This window comes from Carettochelys insculpta, chromosome 11, assembly GCF_033958435.1.
Source record: "Carettochelys insculpta isolate YL-2023 chromosome 11, ASM3395843v1, whole genome shotgun sequence".
NCBI classification, from domain to species: domain Eukaryota; kingdom Metazoa; phylum Chordata; order Testudines; family Carettochelyidae; genus Carettochelys; species Carettochelys insculpta.
Genome location: NC_134147.1, coordinates 23,561,079 through 23,588,159, shown reverse-complemented (window position 1 = coordinate 23,588,159; position 27,081 = coordinate 23,561,079). Strand labels below are relative to the sequence as shown.

Sequence of the window (27,081 nt, the reverse complement as noted above, 5' to 3'; positions counted from 1 at the left end):
ACCCCCTTTGTCAGCAGCCCATTATGCCTAGGAAAAATCAAGTAAAAGGGGCTGCCAACATAACCATGTCCACACTGCCTGATTTCTACCACAAATATGCAAATTAGCCACATGAATATCCCTGCTAGCATATGGATATGCAAATGAGACATCATTTTGCATTTTCAAGGCTGCTTATTTGCATCAAACCGTCAGCATTAGGGCTCAGTGTAGACATAGCCTTTGTGTTTTGTGAGTTTTGCAGTGAAGGTGTTCTTAAAATGAACAAAATGTGCTAGGTCAGCATCCAAGCTGCTATAACATGAAATATATTGCAGAATGCAGGTAAAACAGAGCAGGAAACATACAATTCTCCCTCAGAGAGTTCACTCACAAATTTAATTAATGCATTGTTTTTAATGAGCATCATAGGCATGGAAGCATGTCCTCTGAAATGGTGGCTGAAGCATGACAGGACATATGGGTGTTTGGTATAGCTGGCACTTAAATACCTTTCAGTGCTAGCTACATAAGTGCCATGCAAATGCCAGTTACCACTTTCTCTTGACTTTGTATGTAAGAATAATGTTATCTCTTGTAAATACAAACAGACTTGTTTGTTTTAGTGATTGGCTGAACATGAAGAAGGACTGAGTGGGCCTGATGGCTTTTAAAGTATTACATTGTTTTGTTTCTGAGTGAAGTTAGGTAACAAAAAAAAAATCTACATTTGTAAGTTGCACGTTCAAAGAAAGGAGATCGAATTAGAGTACCTGTATAAGGTGAACTGAAAAAATACTCTTTGGATGTGTCTACACTTGCATTCCTCTTTTGAAAGAGGTATGCAAATGAGGAAAATTGAAAATGCAAATGAGTGTGCATTTGCATACCGGACACCTCATTTGCATGTTCTTGTTTTGAAATAGCTTCTTTTGAAAGACGAAAACCACTGTAGACACTGCTCTTGCAAAAGTAAACCCCATCTTCGAAAGAATCCTTCTTCCCATAAAAAAAGGTCTGTTTCTACATAGGCCACTTCCTTCAGAAGTGGCATGCTAATACGCGGAGCAAAATATGCTAATGCAAATTCCCCACACCTCATTAGCATAACATGACGTGATTTGGAGTCTGGAAGACCGTTCTTCCGGACTCCAAAATGCTGTGTAGAAGGGCGGGGCTTCCGGAAGGACATACTTCTTCTGGAGACCTCTTCTTCCCTAAATTTTGGGGAAGAAGGGGCCTCCGGAAGGAATTCCTTCCAGAAACCGCCCCCCAGGGCCACGCTTCTACATGGCATTTTGGAGTCCGGAAGAACCATCTTCCGGACTTCAAATCATGTGACATTATGCATCCACGCCTCATTAGCACCTTTTGCTCCGTGCATTAGCATGCCACTTCCAAAGGAAGTGGCCTGTGTAGAAACGGCCCACTAGTTTTCTTCTCTCGAAAGAGGCTATTTTGAAATAAGAATGTGCAAATTAGGTGTCCAGTATGCAAATCTGAGCCTCTTTTGCATTTTTGATTTCCCTCATTTGCATATCTCTCAAAAGAGGAATGCAAGTGTAGGCACAGCCTTTTTGTTTATTATTTTACAGTGCAAATATTTGTAATAAAAATAATATACACCTTGATTTCAATTACAACACAAAATACAATACATGTAAAATGTAGAAGAACATCCAAAGTATGTAATAACTTTACTTTGATATTCCAAACTGCAATGAATCATGGAGCTCCCTCTGCCAGCTCTAGGCACGTGCCCTGCTCTCTGGTGGGACAAGTGCGAAGTGGCAGAGGTAGCTTCTTCTGCAGCTCTAGCAGCTCCACATGGCTCACAATGGAGGCTCCAACCATGGGGCAGCTCACGTGGCATGGCCCGACTCCAGCCACGGGGTGGTGTATGCAGCATGGCCATGGCATGGCTCCCACACGGTGGTTCTAGAGGCAGCAGCACCTCCAGTAAGTCATCGGCAGTTTGCGTGAGGGCGGGGGTACCTGGCTGAGGGGCGGTTCCTAGCTCTTTGGGGGGCAAGGGTGGTGATTGGTAAATTCCTTTTGGACACCACTGATCTAGGAAAACAAGAATGTTGCTACTTAAATGGAAATGCAGAATGTGCTTTGCTTTTAATAGCATTGGAATATAGTGCTCTTTGCAGATATGCATTATTCCATGTGTCATGATGATTTTCCTCTTCTGTGTTTGCATGCTTACTATTCGTTTATCTAAAGTGACAAGTAAGTCGAAAGACACTATGGAACATAGTAAAAATTAAGTGAACTCTTAAAGAGAGCTATGGCAATGGAGGAAAATGGTGTAGAATATGATTCAGTGAATGAAAATAATTGGAAAACATTTACTTTCATGTAAGTCTTCATTCAACTTTTATAATAAAGATTACTATATTTTCTCAAAATAAAAGTTTACACAAATTTGGTTCTTCTGGGGGGAAATCCTGGCCTCATTAATGTCTATGGGAATTTTGCCCTTGATTTGAGTGAAGCCAAGATGTCTTCTTTGGTGTTTAGGTAATATGTTCAAAAGGTTGTTTGCACGCACTTACCCATCCATCCACCCACCTACACACACACACACACACAAACAACTCTTTTCTTCCATTTTCTGTGCATGTATAATCTTTATACAGGGAAAAGAAAACTGGACTATTTCTGAAAAATTGCATTAGTGGTTACTCTGTGCCGATACCGGGTAGCTGAAGTCAAATACCATACAAAAACTTAGTTGAGCTAATGGGCTGCTTCCAGCAGAGCATACGTTTTGAATCTGGGGTTTTTTAGTTATTGAGGGTATAGGATTCTGAATGCTTTTATCCTTTTATTGGTGAATGCACTAAAGTGCATGCAGACAGAGAATGTTAAAGCGGCAGTCAGATAAACTTGTTAAAGCAGTGGGAGTTTTTCCTTTCTTTCTACGTGACTTTATCATCACAGTGGAGTTAAAAGGCAATTAGCCCTTCAGCTCTTTTCTGGCCAGTTTACTGGCATTTTACACACAACTGTTGAATAGACAGTGCCATATTAAAAGTTCCAGCAAAGCTAGCCTGGGGATAACAGACTCTAAATTTCAGGTTAATTTAAGTTTCCTTAAGGGGAACTCTTGCCAAAAAGCTGAAGTAAAATAATTTAAATACAGTACCTGTGCTCCATGTACTCATAGTTGATGGAAAATTGTAGTAGTCATACTACATGCTGTGTTACATTTCCAGGGAAATATTTTTATAAAGAGTGTTTGATGAAAATTTATTCCTTTAGTAATAATACGATACCCACTGTGTTACTTAAGGCACAGGATGTAGTGGGCAGAACTGGACATTTCTTCATAGTACCAATGATCATACTTCGCATTTCTGTAGTTTTCATCTGAGGATCTGAAAGCACATTAAAATGTAGGTTACTGAACCTTTTGGTATCCCAATGAGAGGTGGGTGTTGTTACATCCATGTCACAAAACTGAAGCAGAGAGTTAAAGAACGACACTCAACTCAAAATTTTTACCAACATTTAGATTTTATTTTGACTTCTGCTTTTAAAAAGCCCCATGCAAAAAGTTAGAGGTTTATTTTCAATTTCAACAATAACAGTTGTTTTTAAACAAATAAATGTTCCCTTTAAATTATTTGTATGCATGTATGTATGCTGCAGCACTGCATATTAAGGTCTGAAGCCCTCCTGTTGATACACAATGGAACATCATTACACTTGCATATTTGAGATTTTTTTGGCACTTTCTTTTTTTTTAAGAAATCGTAAACTGCATGCAGGAGATGTAAATAAATAATTAGGACGCAAATCAAGCACTTGAAAATTAGGAAATGCCTGCTGTAAGCTTGCTTGTGCAACCTTTATTCTTACATCCTTTACATAAGCAGCGTGATAGCCTTCCATTATATGATCATTTACTATTTTTGCCACAAGGTCCTTTTGTGTTTCGGTGTACACCATAAATGGTACAAAGAGAGTTAGAATTGCATAGTGAGTAAGGTAAGGGAGAAAAAGAATGAAAGAATGCCAGACAGGAGAATTTGTTTTATCTAGGGCTCTGCCCTGTAGGACTCACGTGATGAGACACTTAATCAAAAATGTTTGCATTGTGCAACCCTTATTTGCTGGGTTTCCATCTTGAAACACTTGGGCCCAATTTTCAGAAGTCCTGAACTTTCATGATTGAACTATCAGTCAGTGGAAAATATGGATGGGCAAACAAAACCAGATGGGAATATGGGGCTTTCAAAATCAGGGGATTGTTGTGAAAAGCCCCTGGCTGCACAGGTGGCTGCATTTCACAACCGGTAATTTTGAAGCATGTATGGCTGCCCTTATGCTAATGAGGTACTGCATATTCATGATGTCACCTCATTAGCATATCCTGAAGTGCCACATTAACATAGCCCATCCGAAAGGAGGGTCTAGTGTGGCCACAGCCTAAGAGTAAGGTAGTGTGAACAAATGAGCACAGTGTTGCAAGTAAGGAAACCATGAATCCTTATCCTCTTTGCCAATGATTCAATATGTGACTTTGGGAAAATCACTTTACCATTTTATCTGTATTTCCCCATCTAAGAATTAAGATAGTGTGTACACACCTTTCTCTGTGGGGTATTTTCAGGATAAATCAGTTATTCTGTCTATAACTCTTTGAACATATGAAGGGCTATAAAAATGGCATACTCTTGAAAAATCAACCCAAAGGTGTCTGAAGATGGCGGGGGGGGCAATCACTGAGGAACTCAAAAATTTTGGAGACTTTTGCATGTTCTGCTCTTATTTGCCCTTCGTCTATTTTTCCCAACTGTGAAACCAGGATAAACGTACTTTCTGTCTCACAGGGGAGCTATGCAGGTCAGTTCATTTATGGTCATGTGGCTCTTAGATATTGTTAGGATGGGCAGCACTGAAAAGTCTGTGAAGTAATTTGTAATAATTAAAGGCTGGATTTGGATGGTGTGCCGTTAATCACATATAGGGACACACATTGAAATACTAGCTTAATAAGAAATAATTTATGCACTGAACAGATTCCTGTTCCTTTAACCTGTACAGCCTGTGCACTTGATGAGACATGGAACCTGTGGAAATAATGACATGTGATCATGTAGTTAAGGACTATCATAATGTATTCACCAAAGTGGAGGTTGCATGAGCAAACTTAAAAGTGGCATTACACACCTTTCAAGTGCTTGGTATTGCAACCTAAATATTTTTCTTTTAACATGCTTTTAATGTGTGTGGTTGTGGAGCTACATCTTCACTTGACGCTGGGGTGTGATTCGCACCTCACATGGACACATTTGGGCTACCTTTCATTAAAGTAGCATGCTAAAAATAGTACTGCAGCCACAGCAGCATGGACAAAAGTTACCAGTGACACAAGCTAGCCACCTCAAGTGCATACCAAAGGTGTTCAGGGAGGTTTGTACTTGAAGTAGCAAGCCTATGCTGCGCCTGCCCATGCTACAGTGACTACACTGGTATTTTAATATGCTAGGTCAATAAGAGTGACAGCAAGTATGCTCGCGTAAACTGGGGATTACACCTGTATGTCCAAGTCCGTGTCTTCTTGATTTGTGGAAACAGAGATTTTTAAACGTGTGGAAAAAATAGTTTGTGTGTTCAAAATGTGCAGTTTAACTAAAAAAAATGTAGTTTCAGTTTTTAACAGTTAATGTTTAAGGCTTTCCTGTTTAGGAATAAATAAATAACAGCCGTCACAAAGAGTCAAGTAATCCCACCTGAAAGTTCAGCTCCCCTCCCCCTCTTCTTACTTTCTGAACTGCAAAAAGTACTGCAGATAACTACAGCTTTTCTTTCCAACCTGACCTTCCATGTTCTGAAACTAATTTGCCATACTTCTTCTAAGAGTCTGCTCAAGGACTTCCTCTAGCAGAATAATGTGGTTCTTATTAAGTACATCCTATAAGACCCAGGAGGAATGCATGCAAAGGAAATAAGATGGAGACACAAATGAATTTCCATTCTCAAGTCAGATATATGACATTGACGACCACGATGTATATGCAGGTTATTGTTCAGAAGACAAAGAAAGAGAAAAGCAAATGTCTGACAAATTGTCTGTCTTTATGTGCAAAGATGACAAATGGTCTGTATGGCTTACCAGAAAGAGGAAATGCAGGCTTCAGGCTGAATAGTGATATAGTCAACAAATCTGTTTGAATCACATGCTTACATGTAACTTCTCTTTTAAATAAGCCCTCATTTTAAATTACGTCATTAGAAATGACTTAAAACTTTTACATGAAAAATATTATTGTTTTTCGTTGCTCTAGGAGATGTTTCACTTTTATTAATTTTACTTATTTACTATTCTACCAAGATGTTCTTTCAGAATGGTATTTCCAGAGGAGATTTTTCTGTTTATCTCTTTCTTTAATGAAGTACACTAGACATAAACTATCACCTTGAAAGATGAACTTTTTTAATTTTCAGTTGTATTTCACACTAATTCTGTTGACGCAGAGGGGTATGTCTTTTCTATATGACTATGCATTTTTTATTAAATGGCAATGAAAAGTGACTGAGTTGAGGAATGGGTCATAACAGCATTAATATAATGTTTCTTATGATTTGAGTTGTAGAAGTTTTGGTTTTACTGTATCATGTATGATGTAATTGAGTGCAGATTTCAGAGCCTTTGAATGCATTTGGTAGGTGAGGAAGAGTTATACCAAACACAAACATTGCACAAGGAAAAAAATGTTTACAGACTTTTGTACACAATCATTACATTTTAGTCTTCAGAAATATGTAGAAACTTTGTTAATCAGGCATTCTAATATGACTTTTGTATTAAACTGTTTTAAACCATGAAGTCTGATATTTTCACCATGACTAATCCATGAAATTTGTCAACTTTGTCTGTGATTTACACAAGTTCTATTTATAAGGAGAACTTATTTTAGTCCCAAGGCATGGAACATTATTTCTCAGCATGCTTTTAGTATCTTTTTACTAATATGTATAAACAGAGTGTGCACATTCAATATATTATTTCAAGTTCAGCAAGTAAAACATGACCAGTACTCAGAGTAAGATTCCTCATAGCTAAGCATGTGAGTCTTAAGCCTGTAAGAGGAAAATAATCTATCTCATGAAAGTTGGTAAGAATGGTTGTGATCATGAAGTTTACCTAAAATAATTGGATAACTTGCTCACAGATTAAAAATGTGTGATATTTGTATATCTCTATGTTTTATGCTACATACAGAATTAATTGCTGTCAGCATAAAACAGAGCAAACAAAAATAGATTTGCATCAACTCTTGGTTTAGGAAAAAAAAGAATGGCAGTGAGTATAATTCGTTTTTCCATTTTGAGCAGGGAGGTGGCTATAGAGCATTCACATATTGTAGCACAATACTGTATATGGGAAAAATGAGAATCCTTTATGTAAATGTAATAACATGCAAGTAATACCTTCCAAAGGGGAAAAAAATCTCTTAGTTAGTCCATTCCAGCTGTCCTCCATCACTTGTTAGGGAAAAGGTTTGGGGAAAGGCCAAAAAGCAAACATTCACAGAACATCCAATTTTTAGCAACATGTCTTAATCAGCTTTTAGATAATTGCTTTGCACCATGTGTTCTATTAATGCACAATACATTCACATACTTACATAGTCGCCCTCCCTGTAATGATGAAAATAAGATGACTACTGATTTTACAACTACTCAAACCCATAGTTGACAGGAAAGCCATATTGACTAGTAGAATGAACAAGAGACAAAGCACCTGTCTTTGTCAACTCTGCCTGGAGTTCCAGTCCTCCAAACCTGCTATTTACATAGTTAACCTATCCCTTTTCACAGGCATTTGGGTCTCCTCTTCATGGCCTCTGCTCCCTTTCAGCATGGCTCATGTTGGAGTTACTCAGGCAATTGTACTTAAGGATGATTTCTAAACTGTGGAGAAGAAAATAGTACAAGTTAATGTTAACAAGGATTAAACAGAACCACTGGTGATACCATCCACCAGCCCTCCTATCTTGAAATCCTGCATCCTGCAATGTTCAAGACAACCAGGCCATGTCAACATTAGCCCCCTTCTTTTGGAAGGGGCGTGGTAATGAGGGATTTCAGCAGATGCTAATGAGGCACGTCGATGTAAATACAGCACCTCATTAGCATAATGGTTTCCATGTGCAATTCAAAAGTGCCGCTTTCTAAATGCATGCCACCCATGTAGATGGGGACTTTCTAAAGGACCCCCCTGGACTTTGAATGCCCCTTCTTCCCAAAACCAAATGGGAAGAAGGGGCTTTCAAAATCAGGGGGCCCTTTTGAAAGGCCCCTGTCTACATGAGTGGTGTGCATTTTGAAAGCAGCGCTTTCAAATTCCTTGCAGTCACCATTATGCTAATGAGGTGCTACATATTCATGGCAGCACCTCATTAGCATCTGCCAAAATCCCTCATTACCATGCCACTTCCAAAAGGAAGGGGCTAATGTAGACGTGGCCCCAGAGAATGAATGGATTATAATGCAGAAATTGCCATTGCCAGTGTTGGGAACCCAGCACTCCTGCATTTGAAACGATATTTTCTCCAAGCTTACTAAATGTACTTGTTAGTTGAGAACTGAAGACATTTATTTCAAGTTGTACAGTGCTTTAATATTTGTGAATTATTTGTGAGTGGGGTGTAACCATCTGAAATTAGTAAGCAGAATTTTCTCATTTACCTAACTATAAAGTCTAAATGCATTGTCTGCAAGCTTTCTCAAAAAAAAAAAAAAAAAAAATTGGCACAAGACAAAGCATGTGGAATTTCAGCCCCCAAATGGAACATTTTGAGATTGTTCCAAGTGAGTAAAAATAGCAGTTTATAAGAAAAGTAAAAAATTCATAGAATCATAGCGAAGTTGGAACTGGAAACAATCTGTCTATTGATATTCTGTTTTCATTGAACACTTTTATTGTGGTGTCTGAGAGCTGTAAGATTATTCAGTTCATCTTTCTGCAAATGCAAAACTATTTCCTCCAAAACCTTTAAAATGTTCATTGCTATCAATAATATAACACAAAATACATGAATAATCAGTAAAAAGTTGTATACATGTTCTGTTATTGATTCATTCCAGATATCTCAGCCATTATCGGGCTGATATTTGCATGTAGATATTCAAATCGAAATCTGGGGAATTGTCCAGCAAAATATTGAAGACATGCTTCTACAACAGCCAAATTATCCCAAATGGTTTTGGCTTTAGCTCTCTGATGCAGCAGTTTCAGCATATAGTCATATGCATCCTATATTCAGATTCTTCTCCTTTGTTTCTTTCTTTAGAATCTGCTGTCATGTTATCCATATAAAGCATAATCATCCAAAATAGATGATGGGTTTAGAGAAATCGCCCATAAGTGCTACATAAGTTTCTTTTTCCAAAGCATACATCTATCAGCTGAAAGCACCCTTGTTTTGCCTGTAGAATGTCACGTCTGGAAAGAAGTTGAATTATGATGTTTTAGAAGCTGATCTCCTGCTGTTTGGCAATTTGTAGGATTCTGTCCCAATTCCTCTAATCCAGTATTTTTCAATAGCACCATTTGTAAATTTTTTTCTTCAGTGTGAGGTTCTCTAATCTGGGGCAACATTTATTGATAGCTGAGTTTTATTATTCTCTTACAGAAGGGGCCTTTTCCTCAAAGGAAAGCATAAGGAACAGTCTCCTCAACTCCCCTGGGTAGAATTATGCATATATATGTAATTTTCCTTTGCTCCATTGTCCAGAAGTTTGAGTGTACTTTATTATTATATTAGCTGATAGATGTGTTATATAAATCAGAGACAGTTCATGGTTTGCTGCTGCAGTCAGATTTGTCATAACTTCTTTCTGAGTTCATTGATCCTGGATCCTATTGCGTCAAACGTTAACTGATATGCACCTATGCTGTTTCAGCAGATAGCAATAAGGGACTTTCGAATTTCCTGGGATCCCTTCGAAAAGGGCCCCCATCAGGACAAGCTGCACAGCAGCGAAAAGTGACAATTTCGAAGAGCCGTGGCCAGCAGCATGCTAATGAGGTGCTGAATATGCATTTCAGTGCCTCATTAGTAATCTTTGAAATGGCCATTTGTATGGCCATTTTGAAGATTTGGGCTAGTATAGACACAGCCAAAAAGGGAAGGAAAAAGGCACAAGAGTATCTTTGGAAAAGAGAGAGAAATGTAGAGTAGACTAAACAAAAATAATAGGGAGAAGACGATTGAGAAGAGAAGAAATTGGCACAGGTTAAAAGGAAGGGAAATACAGAGCCACTCCTACATTGTTTGGCCAAATACAATTACAAATAGCAAGTACTGTAGGTAAGATTTGCCCATAAATAATATGTTAATATTTCTCATTAAAGAAGATACATAAGGGAATGGAATAATCAATAGATTTATTTTACCAAGAGATTTATTATACAAAATATGAAATATAAAATTTGTAAGTGTTCTTTCCAGAATATTAATTTGATAAATTCTGTACATCCACTGTTCTTCCATTTTCACTTTAAAATTACCTTAAAGCCTCATTGCTGTGCTTCAAATCTTGAACTCTTCCAAGGTCAATGAGTGAAGTAATTGCTCTGCCTCCTGTAGGATAGAAATATGTAAGATAAATTACATAATTAGTTTTAATTACATAATTACAGTATTTAATGTGTGCAGGTGAAAGGTTACTATTACATTTAGAAGTTATGGCAAGGAACACATAAAATAAGCAACATAGTTTAATTCTTTGTTTCTTTAGGGTTTTATAAAAGGTGTTCAATATGAGCTATCCTTGACCTTGAACATTGGTTGATTATGGCAAATAATATATTGCTGTTACCCTTTATAGAATCATAGAGACACCTTTGTAAATGGTTAAGTGCACTTTACCAAAGACTTCATTTAGATTTAAAGTATACTAAAGTTAATCAGCAGTGGGAACTCAACTGACAGCAATTTAATTTGATTGGGTATGGTAATTGCGTTATTACCAGTAGTGTTTATATATACACAAGGATATTTTTATTGGGAAACTCTAATTGCTTTCTTACTAAGAAGGGAAAAAAATCAAACACATTTGTTATCACAGGCTAAGAGGATATCCTTCACTCCTCTGTGAAATAGCTATTTTTATATACATTAAAGACAATATGAATTTGTTTTACCCTAAGACATTTGCTGATGTGCAGCAAGATTATATTCTTTCTCAGTAATAAAAATAATGCTGTATTTTTGTGTGACTCTTACCATTTACACAAGAATTTGCTGATACCCTGAAGATTTTGTGATGATCACTTCTAATTGTGCAAGGACTGCTACTTAAATACATTACACTCTGTTGTTCCACCAAGAAAATGTGCATAGGCCAAAGCTGAACCAAAGGATCCAGGTTTGCCCATGCTAAAAAAACACATTTATTTACTATACTGGAGTTAGTATCCAGGAGACAGAAGCATGTGTTGCACTCTTAAGAGGCTGGATTTAAAGTTACCTTCTGTACATTGCTGAGTGGAATCTTATTTTATTTGCTAGTGGCCTGATGCAAAGCCCATTTAACAAAATGAGTCAGGCCCTGATTTTTTATGGAATTAGCAATGCATGCCACTTTGCAGGGTTGCAGAGATGCAAGTAGGAACCTAAAGATAACAAGAACAATTAAGCAACTTGTTCACAGTTGGACACATCCAGTCAATGGGATTGGGATCCTGGCTAATAAATGCTGACTTCTCAGATAAATCATTAAAGCAACAGAGTATGAAAAAAAGGAAATAAAAGAAATTTCAAATGGATTATTTACAATGTGACAAGAAGTTTTATTGTCCAGGTATACATCTGGTTGTACAAATACAGCATTACTTCTCCATACTTGTTTTTCCCTTATGCATATTTTAAATAAAATGTTATAATTTTGAATGTGTTGTCTTTTTAAACTAGATGATCCAGTCACTGTTGGAGGCACATATCCATGGCAAATCTCATGCTGTACATTGATCACCTGTCCAACCTTTGCCTAGAGTGTGATTCCCAGTTCCTTCAAGAGATCCATCTTTACCTGTCTAGACAGAGAAGGAGGAGGAGTGAGACATCTGGGATAACCACATATCAAAGTGTAACACCAGAGCAGGTTGAATCTTAATTTTATGTTGTTTTCTAAATCAGTTGCCAATACAGATACTTGGTGATGATTTTCCCTTGGTGCATATTGTAAATGTCATTAGACAGATTGCAGTATGTGTCAGGCTTTTGTCATCTGAAAAATTTCTTATTTGACCTCCCCTAATCTCCACTTACCAAAATTATGCATACCTTTTCTACAGGCCCACAAAGGGAATCTGAATTCCATCTTAGTCCAGCAAGTTTAAAGAAATCAGTTAATGATAATCATGTTTAGTTGTGTCTTTGAACAGATCTCTTGCAAACATGCCTAATACAAAGCCAATAATGATTTGTTAAGAAGTTCAAAAGCATGGAGGTTATATTATTCTTATACAGTTGAATGCAGGATGTCCAAGAAGTACACTCCTTTGCTTGAGGCAGATTAAGCTTACATTTCTTACCCCTTATTTCTCTTCCATGAGAACTATGATATGCACAAAACAGACAGGGTTTAACTTACTATCCTAAGGACTGCCTGTCCAGGAGTCTAGTACAGCCCACACGCAAATCTGGACTACATCCAGCTTTTTTCCTAAGCAGAATGTGAACCTATGACCTTGGGAGCCTCAGGCAAGTGGGCTGCCTACTGAGCCACCAATACCCAGGCCATCAATAAGTTTTAAATGCCAGTTGCAGGCTTCAGAGAGATAATGACTTCAGTGTGTAAAGGTTTTGTTGTGGAAACCACAGCCTCACATATGGTGTGACAGAGTAAATATGCTGAAGCCATTTTAGATCTGTTATGGAACTGAACTGTCTTTATGTAACAGTTTTTGTAGTACATTTCCATTCATGAGATATTATTGAAAGTGACACTGACATATAGGGTTAGGCCCAGACTGTAGATATAGTAAAAAGAAGGTTTAGCAAAAACAGAAATGTTTTCATGAAATTGTTAGAGTGGAAATTTCAGTGTAAACAGTTTCTTTTTGAATTTAAACATTCTCCTGAAGGATTTGCAACCCCTGGAGTGCAATGTTGTGCTAGTGAATGAGAACCAGAACGTAAGACTAATAACTGAGAAACAGATAGTGAAAGCAATGAGTCCATTTTTATCGTGTGTGTTAAATGAAATGCAAGGACTAAACAAGTAGAAATCTTGAGATGTTACCTTTTAAAATTATTTAAAATATAATAATCCCAGGCATCATTAGTAACACAGGTAAAGAAATTTGTTAGTTTTTAAATATTTTAAACTTTCTTATATGTTCTCATGTTGTTCAGATATAAGGTAAAGTTACTCCAGATGAAGCCTTAGGGTTTCTGGTCTGTTTCTGTTTTATTAATATTTTCCATTTCCAATTTAGTAGTAAAAATAAATAGAAGGTGTATGATGTTTTAGATAATTCCCATTCATTTGCTGTTGTTATTAATCATGATTATTATTAGGGCCCTATCAATTCATAGCCATGAGAAAACACACCAGGGGCCATGTAATCTGATCTTCTATGTGCTTTTACCCACAGAACATGAAGTTGCTTGTTCACACAACTATACACACACTAAATAAATGGGAAGGACCATCATTTCTCAAACTAGGAATTCCAACACAAAAGGAGGTCACAAAACTTGTCAAGAGGTAGCCAGAAAAATAAAGTTTTTGATAAAAATTCACAAATCAGTAAGCATTGAATATGAACCTAGAAAGCTTGACCAGCATTATGAAATTATTAATAATACATGCGTTCATTGTTTGTGATACAGTTGAGCCCAGACCTTCAGATGCTTTATCACATATAAGCGTCTACACGTGCTGGCTACTTTGAAGTAGCCGCGCCAACTTCGAAATAGCGCCCGCCGCGTCTACACGTGGCGAGCGCTATTTCGAAGTTGAAATCAACATAAGGCGGCGAGACGTTGAAGTCGCTATCCTCACGAGGAGATGGGAATAGCGCCCTACTTCGACGTTGAACGTCGAAGTAGGGCACGTGTAGCCGATCTGCATCCCGCAACATCGAAATAGCGGGGTCCGCCATGGCAGCCATCAGCTGAGGGGTTGAGAGACGCTCTCTCTCCGGCCCCTGCGGGGCTCTATGGTCACCGTGTGCAGCCCTTAGCCCAGGGCTTCTGGCTGCTGCTGCTGCAGCTGGGGATCCATGCTGCATGCACAGGGTCTGCAACCAGTTGTCGGCTCTGTGGATCTTGTGCTGTTAAGTGCAAGTGTGTCTGGGAGGGGCCCTTTAAGGGAGCGGCTTGCTTTTGAGTCCGCCCTGTGACCCTGTCTGCAGCTGTTCCTGGCACCCTTATTTCGATGTGGGCCGCTTTGGTGTGTAGACGCTCCCCTGCAGCACCTACTTCGAAGTAGTGCTGCCCAACTCGACGGCACCAGCCCTGGAGGACGTGTAGACATTATTCATCAAAATAGCTTATTTCGATATCGCTATATTGAAATAAGCTATTTCGATGTAGCATTCACGTGTAGACGTAGCTATATAGTCCTGACTCGTGAAAGTTATCTTACTGACTTCAGTGTATGCACTTGTGTGAGTAAGGAGCTGCAATATTAGGCCAGATTTTTTGTTGTTGTTGTACTATAATGTTAGTTTTCATAATGACAGCTGAGAAATACTTTTAAGGTCTCTTTGGGGCTGTAGCTGTTCTAACTCTAGAGCTGTAGATTTGCTTGGCAGGCCTTTTGTTATTTTTGCATGGCTGCTCTGAATACGATGAGAAAACAATATGCAACACTTTTATGACTTTGCCTCCAGTAGATACACCACTGAATTTGGTATCCAAAATTTCTAGACTGTGAATGGGCACGTTAAATGCCACATAAACTGGCAAAATATAACATAGAACTAGCAAATTGAATACACAGAAAGTGCCATTTTTAAAAGGTCCTGTTTTTGCCCTCATACTTATGTTAATTAGTACCTTACTCCACAAGTATCCCTACTGATTGCAGCTGGACTATTCACAGATTAGGAAAGCATTCAGTATGAGCAGGGGTAGCAGAACCTGTGCAAAAGTAGACTGGGGAGTCTGAAAGGATGATTGAGCTGCTGGAGTAATAGAGAGTTCAGAGAGAAATTGCTAGGACTATGGCTATGAAAATCCTTGAAGATAAGAGAAATTTCTTAATGGATGGGGGATTATGTACAGGTCAATGGAAATTTTTCAGGACAGGTGTATTATGGGTGTGTTTTTAGCTGTGAGTGATCAAGCTTATTAGGGTGTTATACAAAGACTTGTGGATGGATGTGAATTATTTAGGGATACCGTAGGGGGAGGGAGATACAGTAGTCAAATGATGTGATGAATAAGCAGTCTAAAAGAGTAATGAGATGGTAGCCAATGGGAGGTCTAGTTGTAGAAATGCTGGGCCGGCTTGCAGTTATAGCACCATGAGAACTTATAGGGAATGTTGGAAGAAGATTAATGCCAAGATTATCTCTATAAAGATCAAAATATATAGATTAGGTAAAAGCCCCAATAGAGTGCATCTCTTCCAAAGAAGTGCAGGAAGATACCCATTTTAGCAATATTCAGTGAAAGAACATTAATATGGAGTCTGGTATTTATATTTGTCCTTTCACCAGTTTAAAAATTGTTTCCTTTTAATTTCATTGGCTATGCCTTGCTCTTCTAAAAAAGAGATTGAATAAAAAATATTCTGTACCAGCAGTTCTCTATTTTTCCATACCTTGGCCCCTTGTTAAAAGTAAAAACATCTTTAAAGATCCCTGCATTGCACTACTCTCCTTAATTTAGCTCTGAAGAGCAATATTCACAATCTTCTGGACTGTTCGCCAGTATTCTTGGGTCCTAGGCTAAGAACCCACAATTTATAGCATTCGTAATTTTATATATCTTATCCAGGTCATTCTTATTCACCTCTCGTGAACTAAACAATCTCATGTGGGTGTCTTTCCATGCTTCAGTTACTTTTTTGTTGTCTGTCTCTGGCCCTCTTCTGTGTCTGCTGTTATATTTTTTTATGTGGGGTAATCAGAAATGAACTCAATATTCCCACTTGAGGAGTATCATCAATTTATGTATTGGTATTATGATATTGTCCATATTATTTTTTCTCCTGTTCTTTATGTACTTGAAGATGACAAACTTCTACAAAAGAATTTAGCTGAATATGTAGCACTGATGATTGAAATGACAGCCAAATCTATTGTAGTTGAAGTTACCTCTGTGCCCTTTCAGTACTTAATGATTGTATGGAGGTGACCAATAGGGGTGCCAGATCTGATGGTGATTTTGATGTGGTTATTTGTCCACTAGAAAAAAACACTGAATCCACTGCATCTTTTGGATAGGCTGATGAACATCTGTAAGGTGGCAATGATTTTTGGTCATGGTCAACCTGAGCTGGATTTATACCTGTGATCTAGAGTTGAAAGGTTCTGTATATCCCTTCACCCATCCCCTGAATGAAGGACTTTGAAAGACTTAACACGATTTTTAGTTTATTTACAAGTCTGGAGGAAAAGCAATCTGTTCACATATTGACCCTTAAAATACCAGTAACTCTTGTGTTGAAAAAAAGAAATAGAGATGTCAATCTGAATGTAGCAGCTTGTCAACAAATGGTGATTGAAATTTTGAACAAACATTTAGATGCTATACTATTAACTTTAACCAGCCTTTCAGATAACTTTAATCCAGTCATATGGGAACATGTGTAGTGTAGCAGTCACTCATGAAATATGAAACTAGGGGAACAGCTGAATAAATTCAAACACGTTTTTGAACATTCTAATCTTTGTCTTAAAAGTAGGAAATATTGAAGAAAAATTAATACCACTTTCTTTTGTTTTTGTTATTTTGTAATAACTGGGAAATCTTAAAATTTCTTGCAGTTGCTGTTTTAAAGAACAACTGGCAATTTTTAACACTGTGGTATATTTAGGCAGCCCATACCAACTCTATTCCTTCTCACTCATTAAGGAATGAATCTGGTTTTTGTTTTGTTCAATACTGTATATATATCGCACCCATAAATATTTAAACTAAGTAAATACAGGATCTCAAACACAGAATAAGCTTTGAATATAAATTGGGGGCTGGGAGTGTCTTTTAAAATATTTTATTTGAAGACCAAATACTGTTCTTTAGAAAAAAAAATACTTGACCCAAAAAATGGATGGATTTCCATGTGGTGCATAGCAGCAAATTCTTGACCAGATTATGTCTTGATTTTCACATTTATATGTCTACAGATCTGGCTATAAAGAATCCGTGGGGAGGGGTTTGTGGATACCCACTTCAGAAACACATGGCCAGTGTTCAGCCATATCTGGGGCTAATTTAATTCTCCTCCTTCATTCAAGGTGCCTCATTTTTGCTTACAAATACAGAACAGACTCCCTAGTAATTTTCTTACTTGAAAGCACAATAATTTTATTCCTAACTGGTAACAGCATGAATTGAATGTACATTTATTACTGTGCTAAAAAACCATGCATAATGTGAATGATATTTCTGTGACTAATAGTTGCAACAAATATACCAAACATGTTGCATATTGTAAAATTGTGATTAATAGTGTTCCTATATAGTTTTTTTATATTTAGCCCAATGGTATCATATACCTGATCTTTATGCATTGCAAAATTGAGAAGGAAAAATTGCATGTTTTTATCACGTGGACATTTGCTGATGTCATCCTCTCCCAGATGCCTCAAAACTTTGTGTATTCAGATATATCTATGTGGTGCATGTGATATGAAATTCTGAGGGACAGTTTAGGTTAAAACCAATAGTACAGCCCATCTACCTTGTCTTGGAATGAGGCAACATTTTTGTTATATTTTAGAGTCCAGGGTTAAAATAATTCTGTGCATTCCCATTTAATGTGGTTAAATTAGTCCCTTCTATAAAGTCTTGGTCCTCTTTTGTGTGATATACCTTTTAAATATGATCAACTGTAGAATCAATTTAATTATAAAAGTATTTTAAAACAAAGCCAATTATAAATATAGCACATATGGACACTGTTTATGAGGCAAAATCATATAAGAAGCAAAATAAAAATGCAATGTATAGAATCATTGCTATGCATTACACGTAAAAATATGTTAATGTGAATCTCCTCCATTTACCTTTACAAAGCCAAATATTTTATATCTAAAGAAGTATAGTGTCTACCTTTTATTTAATGTTGTTTTTATCTGTTGCCTGAATACCCAGGAAGTCTCAAAACTACATCCTACTTTAGCAAATTTAATAATAATTTATCCTTTAAATTTTTCTTTCATCTCTTTAAGTTCCACACAGTAATGTATGGATTCATGAGATACTTTATTAGTTCTACTAACTTTGCCCACAGAATTTGTGTATGCCACTGTCCTATGAAGAGTGTCGTAAAGTTTGAACGTTGTTTGAAACGGAATTGTTCAGTGTGCACCCATACTTCAGTGCTATCTCTGTACTGAAATACACTTTGTAAATCACCCTGTTTAAAATACTTTAATAAAATATAAAGTCTCCAATTACTGGCCCCAACAGATAGAGCAATCCTTAATATATGGAGATATACCTACCTATCTCATAAAACTAGAAGGGACCTTGAGAGGTCATCGAGTCCAGTCCCTTGCCCTCACAGCAGGACCTATCATCCTCCCTTACAGATTAATTAATCCTTAAAATTCCTTAATGTAGAGCTTTTTGGCCTACAGCTCTTATAAGTGCCTTAGTCTGTAGATCTGCTTTCAGCCTCTGCTGGTTTTGGTAAGGCAGTGGTGAATCTTTAATACAGACATTTAAAAAGAGCTAGAAAAATACAAATAAATTCTTTCCAAAATGTTAGTTTTTAACACTCAATTTTAAAGCTGCTGAACTGTTTTTCTTCAAAGTTTTTTTTTCCAACAGACTTTTTCAATGAGATTTGCAAAACTGAGTTTGACAACCCTAGCTGTAGCCATTTGATGCAAATTGACGACGGACACATGCATGGAATTAAAGCAGTAGGCTGTCACTTTTTTAAAGCTTTAGCTCAAGGGAGGGGCACTACTTGCCTCTCACCCATACTCTCCCAGGCATTTAATTGGTTCTAGTGCAGGGCTCCTTACCATGTAACCCATAACTTGTGGTATGCCATCCACAGCCTTCCCAATAGGACAAAGCTCTCTCTGGCTACATCTACACGACAGAGTTGTTTGGAAATGAGATAGTTAAAAACAGATATTTCAAAATAAGGTATTTCAGAATAACACAGCTACACACACAAGCTGTGGCTACAGTACATTCCCCTTTCGAAAGGGGAATGCAAATGCATTTGTTCAGAAATTCAAATGAAGCATAGATATACAGATCTCATGCTTCATTTGCATAATGATGCAGGATCTCACTTTCAGAAGAGCTGTTTTTGAAAGTCAAAACAGCTGCATAGACTGGGTTTATTCAAAAGGTTTCATTTTTTTCAGGAAGAAGGGCTTTTCAAAAGCGGGGCTTCCTTTCAAATGAACCCAGCCTACATGGCTTTTTTGGCTTTTGAAAAAAGTTCTTACAGTGAGATCCTGTGTGATTATGCAAATGAAGCATGTGATTTGTAAATCTGTGCTTCATTTGCATTTCTGATTGGCCACATTTACATTCCCCTTCTGAAAGGCGAATGTAGTGTAGCCACAGCCAAAATATATTTTGAAATAGCACCCATTTATTTTGAAATAGCATGTCCTGACACACAGGCTGTGTCTATCCTTGCATTCTTCTTTTGAAAGAGGAATGCAAGTGAGGGAAAGTGAAAATACAAATGAGGCACTTATTTACATATCTCATGCTTAATTTGCATAATTTCTTTTCGGAAGAGATTCTTTCAAAAGGAAAAAAGCAGTGCAGACAGGTTTCTTTCAAAAATAACCCCGTCTTTGAAATAACCCTTCTTCCTATTTTGTTTCAGGAAGAACAGTTCTTTCGGAGATGGGGTATAGTTTCTAAAGAGCCCTGTCTACACTGTTTTTTTTCCTTCTGAAAGAATCTCCTCTGAAAATAGATTATGCAAATTAATATGTAAATCAGTGCATCATTTACATTTTCAATTTCCTTCATTTGAATTCCTCTTCAAAAGAGGAACACAAGTGTAGACAAAGCCATCGTGCCTATTTCAAAATAGTGCCACTGGACGCCATTATGGCTTATTTTGAAATAGTGCTATTCCATATATTAACAGCACCTATTTTGAAACAGCTTATTCTGAAATAGGTGCTATTCCTCCTGCAGTGAGGTTTACCAATTTAGAAATAACACACCCACTATTTCAAATTTATTTTGAAATAGCATGTGCATAGTGTAGATGCTCTCAAAGTTATTTCAAAATGATGGCTGATATTTCAAAATAACTCTATAGTGTAGATGTAGGCTGCATCTACTCTACAAGATAAATTTGAATGTAAGGCAGCTAGCTTGATATTACCATGTGACTCTCTTTACCGTAAGTACCCTTAACTTGATTTATGGAGCACTAACATGGAGATTGCAATATTGCAGTTACCTGACAGATGTATCATCAAGTTCGGTTTGAGTAAAGGCCAGTGTGGAAGCTCCATGTCTTAAAATTGAATTTATTAGCCTCCAGAGGTGTCCCGTATGTAACCCACAATGCCCCTCACTGCTCTGCTCTGGCTGCTGCTCAACAGTTAATTAAGTAACAGGAAGACCATGAATTACAAAGTGGGAACAACAAGCCTTTGGCTGCGAGCTCATGTTTGTATAAGAGCCTGAGAAATGTCTGTCTTTCTTTGCTATTAGTTCTGTGAGAACATCTACCATGTACTTTACAAATAGCTCCTGCAGGGCGTTCATAGTTCTGTCTCTACAGCTGTTCTTTTTTCCTTTACTGCCTGGCGCCAGCTGCTGCCCTCCTGCACCACATGGCAACAACGCTGTTGTGGGGATAGTGCTTGAATAAGACACCGAGAAATTTCTTCTCAGCCATTTACGTTTCTGTACAAACCCCTTCCCTCCCCCACAGGCGCCATGCAGTCTGGGTCTTTCCCGCACTCTGCCATATCACATGGGTAGCCCCCAACCCAATAAAAGGATGTGCCTGCTGTTTGGTGCTGACCATGCTGCCAGGCAGCACCATGTCATAGATTGCACACATTTAGGGATCCAAGGACAGGAAAGATATTCAGGTGCTTGCAGCCCCTGGGGGAGGACCACCTTAACTGGCCCCCCACTGAACACTTCCATGCCCTGTAGCATGGGACTACTACGGCTTGCTGCTGCTGGGGGGAATCTCTCCTGGTGTCTAAGATAGTCAGCAGGTGGGGACTACTTCAGCTACTTCAGCAACTGCAGACAACAGCACACCCCACACACACTGCCAACAGTATTTTCAGAAGTTTGCTGTCCATTGCGGACACCTTCTAGTTTTATATTTTGGTTACAAAATCTTTTTGCTAATATCTGCTCTCTGTCTTCATGGCTTGACCCCCTCAGAAACAAGAGGGTGATGGCTAGTTGAGATTTCTGTTTGTGTTATAAGTTCAGTATATGATATCTCCTGTCATCACCCATGTTGGCACTAGCTGTGTAGTGAAGGAGAAAGTAAAAATTTTTCTATCCTCTTTCTTCTAATTTAAGAATATAGGGATCATATGCAATGATGGGTGGTGGGACACTCAGTGGATGGCCAGATGAGAAAACAGTGGTTGCACAGAAGCACCAGACAGCCAAAAATTCTCCCCATTAACAATTCTATTTTTGAAAAAAGTTTCCTAACTTCTCTTTCTTCAAGATTTTCGGGGTCCCTGTATTATTTTCAATAAAGGCAAAACTCTTTTTTACTGGACTTTTCTATGCTCTTTCTTCTAACCTTGAGAATACAGTCATGGTCCCTGTATTATGTCCGGTTGAGAATTCAGCTACAGAAGAAAGACATTTCTGTAAACTTTTTGCGATCTGTGTGGATGCCTTACTTTTCCTTCCTTTCAATGGGAAAGTGGACGTTAGCACAGCAGGGGAATGAGGAAAATGCAATGTGGGAAGATGATGTCAAAGACCAGTGAACATACCTAGAATGCTATGGGGATGAGGGAAATATGGAATAGTTTCCCACAATGCACTACTGCAACAATCAGTGTTTGCCAATTTGAGTGTGTAAGCAATGAGTCAATTTTGTGAGGAGCACATGGGAGGTGAGGATAGTCAAATTCAAACTGATAAATTCCAGAATTACAAAATAGATATTAATAAATTCAAATTTCTCTCGTAGTATATATGTAGCCGAAGCCTCTGAGTCCAGCCATCCTCCCTATTGAGAGGGGGAAAGAGGATGCAGAATTGTAGGGACCTCCGCTCATAATGGTCACAAGATTTGATCCTGGCCCATGGAGGCCTGTCCTTCTCCCATGAGCCCAAGGCCCATCTCCAAATTGCAGGCCTTTTACCTTTGGGAACCTTTTATTTTATCCTTTTAAACACACTGGAAACTAGCCTGCAGTTGTGGTGAATTAATAACTCGCCCTAGTTACCTCTTTTAAGTACTAAATACATTCCTTCTTAACCCACTGTGGCATGAAGGGGCTGTGAGGACTTAATTTACTTAGCTAAATCTTAGACTTTTATTTCCAAATATGTTTTTATATGAAGCTAAAACATCATTTCAGTTTATATACATCTTACCTTCTTTGCAAATGATACAGTACTTTGATTTCTTTTTAGTTGTATCTTACTCCTTTATTTACTAGAAAACAATAATTTGCTTTATTCTTGGTTGAGAAGTGTTAATTATGTAGCATTCAACTATTTGGGGAGGGGAACAGGGAGATGTAAACAAAGGTTAATTGCAGACAAATACATCTAAAATGTGTGATATTTGTTAAACATATTTTTTTAAAAATATTGTGGAGCTCTTGCAGAAAAAGTTTAACAGTGAATAAACTACTCAGGGTACACATGAAAATATACTTCACCTTATAGAATTTTCTATGGTTGACTGGTGCAGGTAGTTCCTCATTTACTCCCTAAGGAGTCTCTAACACATTTGTTATGGGAAGTTAACAGTACATAAGGCACTTTGGCTGGGTCTACACTTGACCCCAACTTTGAAGGGGGCATGTTAATCAGGGTGGTGGGAGATGACTAGTGAAGTTCTGTGGTGAATACGCAGCACTTCATTAGGCTAATTCTCCCTCGTGGCAACTTTGAAGCTTCAAAATTTTGGGGAGTAAAAGCACTTCAAAGGAGCTTGGGCACTTCGAAGTGCCCATGGCTACACACATGCCAGCACTTCAAAGGTTGAAGCTTCAAAGTTGCCACATGGGAGAATTAGCCTAATGAAGTGCTGTGTATGCACTGCAGCACTTCATTAATAATCTCCCATTGCCCTGATTAACGTACCCCCTTTGATGTTGGGGACAAGTGTAGACAAGCCCTTTGAGTAACAGAATCATATCTTTATTGTCATTCCAGTTTTGCTAAAAGAAATCCATTTCTGTAACCTATGTTTCACTGCCCATTAGTTATAGTCTTTCAAGGTCCCAGGGATGGACATCATGCTGACATTCAGGCGAGTGTAAACCATCATTCGCATTTCCAGGAATTTTTGTGTTTTTGTGTAGTAATTAAATAGTATACTGGTAAACCTCTGTACAGATCTGTTTTTTCTCACAGGAGCAGAACTTTAAAATAATGAATGCTTAGAAAAGGGAGATTCATTCATTAATTCATGATCTAGGCACAAACATTTAAATATGCTTAATAACAGCAAGGTACACTTCTGGAAATAATGTTTTGCAAACAGGCTTATGGAAAGCTGGCTTCTTGTATACAACGATTCATACATGAAATTAATGTTCTCAGTCAAAAGAGTATTAAAAACAAAATGAATGAGGAGCAGCTGGAGTATCACTTAGTTAAAACAGATGGAAAAATTACTTCAAAAGAGATCTTTAGAAATATATGCTAATTCACTAAGTGTTATGGCACTGTATACCTATGAGACATTTAAAGCACAGTGCTGAAGTATGCAAGCTTCCTTTGTTTCATATGTTGCAAACCATATTCTGTTTGCATTGTATCTTCCATCTTCAAAAAACCATCCCTGAGCCTCCTTGACTCTTTGGGTCTCCCTTAATGTAAAAGATCCTCAGGTGTGCTTTTCCAACATCAGCTCTGATCTTAATTCCTTCCAGTCGGTCTTCTATTCTACACTCTATCAAAACCATCCTGCCCCAGGTTACTAATAGAGTTGGGTAAATAATATTCATCAGAGAATATATTTGACAAATTCTACACTATTTTAATTATTTAAATTTTGAAATACCTATTTTCGAATAGCTATTCTGGAATATATTATTTCAAAATAGGGTTGCTGTGTAGAGATGCCCAAAGGCCGTATCTACACTACATCAGTGTTTTGAAAGATGATCTTCTGGGAAATTTCTTCCAGAAGCTCTTCTTTTGAAAGAGTGCATCCACACACACAAAAGCTCCTTCAATAGGGAGTGTCCACACAGCCCCCGCTTTTTGAAAAGAATGGACCAGGGACTGAAAATTCCAGTGCCATGAGGACTGCTCTTTCAAAAAAGGGGCCTTCAGATCTTCTATATGTGTTTTTTTTTTTAAAAGAAGCCTTCACAAGTGACGGGACTCTCTTGATGGACAGGTATTTAAATATTTAAATGAGTCTCTGAACAAGAACGCTAAACTCCACTATACTTAACCAATGAACACTAATTATTAATTAAATGTGCTTTCGTTTGTACAAGTGGAAAAACCAGACTGGGCTTTCAGGCCTGGCCCTGGGGGTCAAGCCCTCGGGTACTGTGCCTCCCCCGCTGGGGAAACCCACAGTAGGGGTGCGACCCCTACTGCCCCACTGGGGGTCCCGATGTCCCAGATGGAAGTATATTAAGATGTTTGTGTGTGTTAAGGTAAGATTACGTGTCTTGTCCGGTATGTGAATCCAATCAGGTGAGTTGAGGTGCAGTCCGGTAGTAGTCACGTCCAGTGTGTGTGTAGATCCAGGCACCGACGCCGGGGAGTGCTGATGGTAGTGGTGGCGGGCCCCTACTTGCATCACCGGGTACGCAGTACCCCCACCAAAGTGGGGGCCAGTTCGCCACCCAGTGACTTGGCTAAGGGGCCCGCTTGCCGCTCCCCGACGCAATGCGCAGCTCGGATGCGCTGGGGCGCGCTGGGGCGTTGGCGCCGCTTCTGCCACAATAGGCTCCTGAGGTGACCTGGGGCTCCGTTGTCCCTCAGGTCCCAGTTAGCACCGCCTAAAGGGCAGGCGCGCTGTAGTGATTTCAGCTCTGGCACCACCTGAGGGCAGGTGCCGCAGTGATTTTTCAGCTCTGGGTGGCGCCCCCTAAAGGGCAGACGCTGCTGTGATTTTAGCTCCCCTTCGCTCTCTTCTCGAGCTGACCTAAGGGTCAGTAGATGTTGCCACGGCAACTGATGCTCCTCTATGCGGCAGCAGCTATTATGTTAGTTAACTCCCAGGGCCACAGAATGGTGGGTGGCTCCTGAATTTATAGAGCAGTCTTATGAATATGTATGGCATGATTATCATTCTGAAAGTTCTGAACACCTGTTTTCAAACAGGTCCTCCGGGCTGGGAAGTTTCCAGAAACTGCCCACCTGTGTCCAATCAGGGGCCCGGAATTCAAATCCATGATTATGAATTATTTATGAGTTCAGGTTACCGGGGAAACCAACTGACACAGAGTGACCATTGCAGGGGGCTGCTAAATGGCAGCCTATGTATCTTTAGATTCTACCTGTACCTGCATTGATGTTTAATGGCCAAAGGCTTGTTTCCCCTGACCCACGGGGATGATAATGCCCAAGGGATAAAAATCCCTGACAACAAGGAGGTGCTCTTCCTGATTCAAGAGCAGAATTGGGGCTTCTGGAAGAAGAGCTGCGCTCTTTCAATTTCCAATCAAAACAGTGCCTTTTGTGTGTGGACACTCCATTTGGTCTTTCGAAAAAGGGTCTGATTTTCAAAAAGAACTTGCTAGCGTAGACATGGCAAAGTGTTTACAGACCTTTCCTCACTACTGAGTCCCTATCACCACAAGTTCTCTGTTCTGAAAACTGAAATTCTACATTTGCAGTTTGTGGATGAATCCTGTCACTTCCACCTCTTCCTCTCTGAGTCAGAGTGACAAAGAAGGAAAACTGACCCACCATAATTTATATTAGTCTATTCTGATCTTGGTTCCTTTGTCTGCACAGGACATCTGTCCACTACACAATAGATTTTGGGATTGGTGGCAGTTACCAACATACATTTCATAGAAAGAGTAAACAAATATAATTCCTAACACTGTGAATCATTTATTCTTTTTTTACATTTGATTTCCTGTGTGTGGGATCCATAATACTGACAGTTTATTGCAAAGAGATACATGATAGTTAGAAACACATTTGCTTTCTTCAGAATCTTGTGTAGTTTTAGTATATGCAAAGATTGTTTGTTTTAGGTATTTATTTCCCTTTTCTAAATTTAACTTGTTGAAGTTGATGTTAAATGTTCAAAGGGTCATGTAAATCTGTTGAATTGTCAGCTTCAAAACTGCATAAAATGTTGACGTTTTCATTAGATCCCAGCACTGAGGAATGTCCGGCTTTCATCATAACACAGTTGTTTAGTTCTACATTAAGCCTAAATACTCTGCCCTTGGGAGATATCTTGCTGTCACCTGCTCCTAAATTGAAAATTATTTGTTCAGCCAAAGTTTTTTTTTAAAGGAATTTATTTTTTTTCTTTAACAGATGTCTTTGATGTGGGACTGAATTCCTTTAGTGTAAAATAAGCCAAGGCCTAAGTAAGAGATCCTACACTGGTGAGATGCTGTTAAACAACTATTTAGTTTAAAAGCATCCTGTTCTAGATAAGCAACTAAAATCTGTCCCTTTTTACCTCTTTCTTTCTATGTTAAATGGATATCTAGATTTTTGGATAAATGTCCCTAAAGAAGCTTTACCAAGAGAACACTTTAAACTCCTCCTATAAGCTCTTTTTTAGTAAATAAAA

At 38.4% G+C, this 27,081-nt stretch overlaps 1 protein-coding gene across 1 annotated transcript in view; it reads left to right on the top strand.

The window, feature by feature from the left end:
• Positions 1 to 27,081, top strand: part of ERC2 (ELKS/RAB6-interacting/CAST family member 2) — an 868,752-nt gene that overhangs the window by 772,969 nt on the left and 68,702 nt on the right. Inside the window, exon 16 of the mRNA XM_075005383.1 lies at positions 11,919 to 12,108. Coding sequence (XP_074861484.1) covers positions 11,919 to 11,975 — 57 coding nt within the window. The 3' untranslated portion in view covers positions 11,976 to 12,108. The remainder of the gene's footprint in view (positions 1 to 11,918; positions 12,109 to 27,081) is intronic.